This window comes from Chelonoidis abingdonii, chromosome 8 (assembly GCF_003597395.2).
Source record: "Chelonoidis abingdonii isolate Lonesome George chromosome 8, CheloAbing_2.0, whole genome shotgun sequence".
NCBI lineage: Eukaryota > Metazoa > Chordata > Testudines > Testudinidae > Chelonoidis > Chelonoidis abingdonii.
Genome location: NC_133776.1, coordinates 75,107,605 through 75,116,197, shown reverse-complemented (window position 1 = coordinate 75,116,197; position 8,593 = coordinate 75,107,605). Strand labels below are relative to the sequence as shown.

Below are 8,593 nucleotides of genomic sequence, written 5' to 3'. Positions count from 1 at the left end.
ACTATGGCTGACAAGAGAAAAGAAAGGTCTAGAGTTACTATATGGATAAACAAAATATATGGCACAGACCCTAGCTCAAATTAGACAATCCAGAATGGGATGCATGAGTGCTCCACTTGACCAAGGACTGCCAGTCCTTTTAATGTGACCTTGACTAAACACCCAGGGATTCTGGAGTCTGAACAGAGTCCACGCACTGTCTCTGTACTTTGGGGACTCTAAGCATACTCTTGGGGTACAGGTCGTTTATTTAGTACCCTTGTCCTCAGAGCTGCAATCACATGGCCTACTGCCCACTGCTGGGAACCAGTGGCAACCCCTCAGGTTCCCTCCATAGTTTAAACACACTTTCTCAGAACTCTAGCCTCGTGGATGATCTGGGCCCCCAGATTACCTGTTCAAAGGGCATGAGAAGAGCATAACAGAGACAGACTTTGCACAGGATTCTAAAACCATTACTCTTTATTTAATTGCATTAGAAACAGATATACACAAAATAAGAAACCCTAAAGGCATATCCACACCGCTTCAGAGCATTCTTTAGGCTGGGGTCAGGGTCTTTCTGTTGCAGTGCATAGTTTGTATTCTGAAAAGAATGGTTACTCACCTTTCAGAACTGTTGTTATTCAAGATGTGATGCATATGCCAATTATACTAGGTGTGAGTGTGTCTGGTCCTGACTACAGTTAAATCAAGGACTGCTTTTATAAATTCTGTTCTCTGGAGGGGTACTAGCATTGATTTCTCCTTTCTCACTTCCAGGCCTAGGAATCAAAACAGGAGGAGTATTTGATGGATACTTTCCTCCACCCATTGACAAGAGCAGTCCCACAGCAGCAAGTTGTCCTGGTAGGGGTATACCTGGACATCAGCAGAGGTATGCTTCTATCACTGTTATGCATTTGTTTAAACCCCTCAGTACATATGATAGGCTAACCCATGGAACTGTAAACTGTAAGTGATCTCCTCCTACTATGAACCTTAAACATTTTCTGTGGCCAGGGTGAATAGTGACTTGGAAATATACATCCTTCAAGTCAAGGGCAGCACACCTGTCTCCAGGATCTAATGAAGGGATAATAGTTGTAGAAAAGATCATGGAGAACTATAATTTCTTGATGTATTTGTTTAGGCTCTGAAGGTCCAGAATGGGTCTAAGACTCCTTTTGCTTTGTGTATTAGGAAGTATTGGGAGTAGAAACCCTTGTTCAGATACTGAGAAGGCCCTCATTCTGTGGCTCCTAAAGAACATGTCTGCCCTCAGAACTGACTTGTGAGATGGGTCCCTGAAAAAGGAGTGGGAAAATGGGGAGTAAGGAGGGGAGCACAAGAATAGGAGGATATATCCTGATTCCAATGTGCTTAGCACCCACTTGGTGGTGGTGATGGATTACCACAAGCTTAGGAAATGTGACAACCTGCTCCCAATGAGGACAATGTATACATAGAAGGCAGGTTAGAACCCTCCTGGGGCTGGTTGAAAACTGCAGACATAGAAGGCCTGTCTGAAACCAACAGCAGGCAGTCCCATCCTGGGTGCTGCACAGAAGGGTCAAGGAACCTATCACTATTACACAGGAACACTTTGCCCTGAGGGATTATTTCTGTAGTGTAGCAGTTGCCTGGTACCAACTTCCAACTATCTATTGGTACCAGGTGGAGAGACTTCCCTTCTTGGGACTTGGTTTCTGCAGTGCAGCGCAGGGCCAGTGATGGAGCTGGTATAGTACTTGAGGTCATCTATGTCTAGACCAGACCCTCCAATCTGCTCTTGTCATGGTAGCTCCTACAAGTGCAGTCACCATCTCTAGAGGATGCCCTGGATTCCCTGTAGTTGGAGACTAAGAAACCCATTTCAGACTCTGAGGAGGAATGAGAGTACTCTGCAGGCCAGGGAGATGTGATACTGGGTGGCACCATCAGAGATTGGGACCAAAATCTATGACTGGACTGCAATACCAGTGGCAACATAAGGGACTTCCTGATTATCAGTACTGCATGCTGAGGCAGAGCAGTTACTGATCGTATCGGAGCTGACATCATGATAGATGAATGTGGTACTGGACTTGAAGTGACTGGTGTCATAATGGACACTGACACAGAAGGCAACATATGCATCATGTGCAACAGCCCTGAGAAGACACTACTGGTCTGATTAATCAGCAGTGGTGGTGCTGAGGGGCTCAAGAGATCTTTTGCAGCTGTGCAGGCCTCTGGGATGGTTGCCCCATTGTGATCAAGGGCAACAGTTCCAGTGCTGGCTTCAAGGAAACAGCCAGCTTTGATGGTACCAACTTAGGAACCAGACAGTCAATTGCTCTGCCTTGATGGAGCTAGTAGGGAGCAGTACTGGACAGTGCCAAGCTAAAGGGTGTGCTCTACCTTTGATAACAAAAGAGCTAGCCGCTGCAGCTGAGGATTCCCACACCAAAGGTTTTGACAACATGGAAGCTGTCCCTTTCTTTGGCTTCAGAGGCTGAGAGGGCTTTGAGCAATGATGTCTCTTTGAAGAGTGCCTTTGTGAAGGGGATCTCCTCCTATCTCTTTCTTCTGGTCAGGTCAGGGGAACATTTTTGGGCAGAGAGGAACTCCCTGTAATCAGATGAGGTGGTAACAAGACAATGCCTGGTGAAGGGAGGCCTCTGTAACAATGTACCTGAGTGGTTCTTCTCTCACCTTCTTGTTTCTTGTCTTGGCAAATGAGACACCTGTCCCTGACATGATCCTCACTCAAGAACTTCAGGGAGAAAGACCATCGCTCACAAGCCTCTCTGGAGCAAGGTTTGAAACCAGGGGATGTAGGCACAGGCCCCCTGCATACCAGGCAGAGCCTGGAGTTGCCTAATGTATAAACAGTGGCAGGAAACAGGTAAAGAAAAAGAAGAGAAAGAAAGAAAAGAAGATTTAAGAACCCCCTAATAAGTATCATTAACTAGGCAAAACACTAACTGCACATTCACAGAGGAACCACTGACCATGGGTGGTGAACAGGAACTGAAGAGTAGGCAGGATGGCCCTTCCCTTTCATACCTTCAGTTTGGACTGGTGGGAGGGGAGGGAGCCACAAGGCAGAGCTGTCATCACCCACCCCTCCAAGAGGCTAAGGAAATCATTTCAACACTGGAGTACACGAGGCGCACACACCTAGTCTAATGGAAATATGCAATCACTTGAACAACAAGGAACTTTCTTTCCTCAGCTTACCTTCTCTGACCTGGTCAGTCCATTCCCTTCTCCTCTCCTGCCCAATACTCCATGTGCGGCTCTCAGTTCTCACTCTAAGGCAAGGTCTACACTGCGACTTTAAATCGGTTTAATGGCCGATATACCGATTTAACGCTGTATCCGTTCACACGACGTCGTCATTAATATCGAGTTAACCGCCTCCTTAAATCGATTTCGGAACTCCTCCCAAACGAGAGGAGTATCGCTAAATTCGATAGTGATAACTCGGATTAGGGTTCGTGTGGACGGAAATCGACGTTATTGGCCTCCGGGCGGCATCCCAGAGTGCAGCACTGACCGCTCTGGACAGCAATCTGAACTCGGATGCAGCGGGCAGGTAAACAGGAAAAGCCCCGCGAACTTTTGAATTACATTTCCTGCTTGTCCAGCGTGGAGCTCTGATCAGCACGGCTGGCGATGCAGTCTCAAATCCAAAAAGAGCTCCAGCATGGACCGTACGGGAGATACTAGGTCTGATCGCTGTATGGGGAGACAAATCTGTTGTATCCAGCTCCGTTACAGAACACGAAATGCCAAAGCGTTTGAATAAAAAACTGCAGGATACACAGCGCTGCGTGACAAGCGTAACGGGAAGCCAGAGACTCAAATGGACGCTCATGAAGGGAGGGAGGGGGTACTGAGGACTCCAGCTATCCCACAGTCCACAGCAGTCTCTGAAAATTATTTGCATTCTTGGCTGAGCTCCCAATGTCTGTAGGTTCAAACACAGTGTCTGGCGTGGTTCAGGGAACAGCTCCTCAGTTTATTTCCCCCCACCACCACGTGAAAAAAAAAAGGGAAAGATTGCTGTGCTATGGCGTTTGCTCAATGCACTCCGCGAAAAAGGCGCCAAAGGGTTGTCTGCTGCCTTCACAAAGGGAGGGGTGAGGCTGTACCCAGCACCACCCGGGGCAGTGTTTTCTGCCCCATCAGGCACTGTGCTCTCAACACGGAAGTGGGAACTATGGGATAGCTGAGGAACAGCTACCCACAGTGCACCGCTCCTGAAATCGATGGTAGCTTTGGACCATGGACGCAAACAATCAATTTCGGGATCCCACTGTGGACGCGCTAAACCAATTTTATTAGATCTGTTTTGTAATATCGGTTTAAGCTAATTCGAAATAATCGTGCAGTGTAGACGTACCCTAAGAGTCCTTTTAAAACTCCGACTTTGTCCTCTCTGTCTCAGTCTGGTTTGGGAATTTTGCACTTCTGTGCTGTCTTGCTGTGGACAAGTTGGGGGAAGTCCCCAGGTCAAGCTAGCCCATTGTAATCCAGGTGTTTCCATCTGAATAAGTGGTCTTTGAGTCCTAACAACATACCATTGGACCTATCAGTGGTCGTCATATACTGTCAATTGGCCCTATCTGGAAAGGATGTAACACACCCTTGCCAGCAATAGTGGACATACAGACAGAGAGGCATTCCACGATAAAGCAATTTCATAACAACTTTGCAATACCAACCAGAATTCACAGGTTGTACAGATAGAGTCCCCAAAGCACCGCACCTGCAAATAACTACTTTCCCCTTCCTCATATATGTAAAATCACTCTTATATTCCTCCTTCATTATTTCACTTCTTCCCCCTTCCCTCAAACTCCTTCTTCCCTCTGTCCCCCAATTAATTTCACACTGCTCCAATCCATGGTACTATCTAGATTTGGCATGGGAGTAAGAATGAAACCTCATGACCCAACATAAATAAAGTCTGATGGTTCTTCAGTCCTATCCCTCATTCATTTTGCTTTGTCCTCACCCCATACTGCTTGGATTTGAACTATCCCTGACTCTAAGGGCCAGGGCGGGAAAGGGAAAGTGGATTTCAGAATCTGAGTGTTGTTCGACAGTGGAATTTTGGAGATCAAGAAAAGAAAAATGTTTGGAAAATGGAGAACAATATAGGTAAGTTGGAGGAGAGAGAGCAAAAAAGAATTGGGGATGGGGGGAGTGCTGCATTAAGTTTGGATCAGTACCCACACCTCTCAGGGCTTATCCAAACTGAACTGCAGTCTTTTGAGGTTTTGGCTATCACTAGCTGTTATTTAAAATAGTACTTAAAGAATGGTACACAGACAACTCCACATGATATATTGCCAAATAAGACAAACTGAGTGTCTTTTTCTAATGCTCTCAATTTTTGTGTGTCACAAAGTTATGTACATTACTATCTAATTTATAATACACTTCACACAGTTCTAAACATTTAATACTTGTCTAATAATGAATCTCTAAAATATAATTAATTTTGTTCAAAACATGTTTTGATGCACACTATCAAAAGAATGGTTTAAAAAAATCCCACCCTGTGACAGAGGGTGGGACAGGGCAAGAGGGTGTTTACACAGGCATTTAGCCAGGAAGCACTGTGTTTTTCACAGATATGGTCATTTAGGGAGGGTTTCACCTCCAATTTTTATAAGCTCTTCCTTTTCTCATACCCACACATAGTCAGACTGATACACCAGAAATGCTATCCCTAGCTAAGAAAATATTTCCTACACTACTGCACAATGTTTTTTAAATAAGAAAGTTCACTTTCTTTTAGGTAAGCACTTCAACTCTTAAAGCTATTTTTAGATATTTCACAGAGTTAAGTAAGGTCTACTGCAATAAATGTAGGAAACCTGTTAAAGAAAATGTGAGCTGCAGGATACTTTCACAGTGAATCATTAGCAAAATCCACGTAAGTAGTTCACCATTCATAATATTGTAGTGAAATGCAGTATTGTTTATTAGCAGGCTTCATGCAAATCCTCATGGGAAACAAGGTCTTACCACTTTATTTGTATGTGCTTCTCTGCATCTTAAGTTGCTGCCTAAGATCCCTCAGGATCATGTGAGGCTAGGTTATATCTGAGAGCTCTGTGCTGTAGTGCTGTATGTAAGCTTAGCAGCTGGGTAGTGTTATGGTAGCTGCTTTCCTGTACTAAGCTGATTTACTTGTTTAAGGTCTGACCTCATCATCCTGTCCGTATGGATTCCCACCTATACAGTTAACAGCAGCTTAGCATCGGCTTGAAGTGCTAGCAGTATATTAGTCAGAAAAAAAGAGGGCTACTGGTATTTGTTCCTTTGTTGTCTTTTCTTAAGAAGAGGTGCTGAAACGCAAGAGATAAAGAATCCATTTCCTTTCTAAAAGAATAGGCTTTTGTTCTTTTTTCCTGCAAAAATGTCAGTTTCTGGAAAGAAAGAGTTTGATGTGAAACAGATCCTAAGGCTACGCTGGAGGTGGTTCACTCACCCCTCTCAAGGTTCCACAGGCACTGGAGGCTGCCTTCAGGAAGGATATGAGCATAGAGGGACACCGGTTCAGAATAGGTTGAAGAGCCACTCTCGGGACAGAAATGGGCTAAAGAAAAACAACAGTCCTGTTCACCACAACATACTGGCACCAGTGCCAGGTCCAACCCCTGTGCACCACCGATCTGTTCAAACCTGGCATCAACAAAACCTCATAGAACAGCTGCGAGCAAATGAGGATATCCCCAAAGCAAGCACAGAGGAAAATTGTGTTAAAGAAGATTCAAGCAAAAATATACAGGAGTTGCAGATGATCACAGACGAAAATACAGATGAATCCACTGAGAGGTAGGAGTTTTAGATGTCTGCCCTATGAAAGCTATACTCCAATCCAAATTATTCTTAAATAATGTCTTTGTTTTTAACTAGAGTTGCCTACTACATTCCTTAAACTTGCACTGTAAAATACAGACGTGACTGATAAAGAATATTTATAAACAAAAAAGTGTTCAAAAAGCCTTGTCATGCATTTTTTATATATTTTATGCTTTGCATCTTTCATTTTTGAGATCTAGTTCCTAATGAACAAGATCTGTCACTGTTTCCTTTGTTACTGCATATAGCATCTCCAAAAAGCATGTTAATTTGTTGCCCTAATTTGTTATGCATAAAAACAATGAAAAACGATCCATCACAAAACACAGTCCCCATTCTGATTTTATCAATAACTGCAACTTTGAGAAATGTAAAATGTTGGAGACGCACCCATTATGTTGTTGCCACCAGTCTGTTAGCATCTTCACTGCCCCTTTTTACTGCCTTCTTGATAAACATAATTAACCTTGAACCATGTGGAAAGAAACCCATTTGGCATTGCTTTGAAAAGGTTCATTTCAAATCATATTACCTTCACAGCTAATTTGCTACAGTGATAGACTAAATACTCTCTGCAAGCTCAGGTAATGAAATATTACTTACAGCTATGAGATCTTAATGCAGGAAGCACAGGGTACGAATTATTTTAAAATGCTAATATTGAGGGCTAAGATATTTATACAAGTCATTTGATTGAGGGTGACATGTAATATGCTTATTTTATTTTTGCTGATTTTTTCTAAGCAGATACCAACGTTATTACAATACCACATAAAATTAGATCCAATCAAGTGTATATTTTAACATGGTAATTTATTTGTTGTATTTTGTGGATTTGCTATCCTCTACCAGGAAAACTCAGGATCTGTACACTAACAAAAATACAAGACTAGTTTACTTAGAGACAGTTTCTGGCAGTAAGACACAGTTGACAGTTTGTGTATTTTTAGCAGTTATTTGTTCAAATTGTGAAATATAGGACATCTGTGATTCCTTAAACATGTCTGTACAAAAGAAGATGCATTCTGAAATTTCTTAGCCTGAAACTTCATTTCAAGTAGCATCCTAGCAGGTAGTGTTTAGTATACAAATTAATCACAAAACAAAATCAAATAGGGAGCAGTGTATATAAGTCACTGAAATTCTCAAACACAATCAGATCAGATAAAATTAGGTGTATGCAGGTTAACTTGGTCAATCATTTGTAAGGAGGTATGGAAGAGCTAAAATATAAAGTCAGAACATGTCTTGTTGAGATAATACTAGATATTTGAACTGTTATGTAAAAAAAAACAAAGTTTCCTAAAAATTAAGTCTAAGTTTGCTGAGAAAGTATGTGAATGAAAAGAGTGCCAGCAAGAAATGTATTGAATCAGAGAAGTGTCCACTGACCTTTGTGAAACTACTGACCATCAAATTTTTTAAAAAAACTATACATTTTGACATTCTGTCTGTATGAAGTGAACCCCCCCCCCAAATGATCAAATTCTATTAGAGAAGTTATTAAGGATCTGTCTCTCAAAACAATCTATTCACCATATTTACCCTTTTGTATATAAACATTCTATCAAAATGTGACAAAATTCTGTGACCTAACATTTCAGCCAATGAGTCATTTCAAGAATCTATAGAAGTACTACAGTCTACTTCTTTCTCAACTGCCCCCTATATATAAATATACAGCATATGTTAGTATGTGCACACAGCGAAAACAAGTCTCTCTTGACTCTTCTCCTTTTACAGTCTC

General features: G+C 42.4%; 1 protein-coding gene across 1 annotated transcript in view; it reads left to right on the top strand.

The window, feature by feature from the left end:
• Positions 1–6,148: 6,148 nt before the first annotated feature.
• Positions 6,149–8,593, top strand: part of KLHL4 (kelch like family member 4) — an 84,811-nt gene continuing 82,366 nt past the window's right edge. Inside the window, exon 1 of the mRNA XM_032771354.2 lies at positions 6,149–6,819. Coding sequence (XP_032627245.1) covers positions 6,401–6,819 — 419 coding nt within the window. The 5' untranslated portion in view covers positions 6,149–6,400. The remainder of the gene's footprint in view (positions 6,820–8,593) is intronic.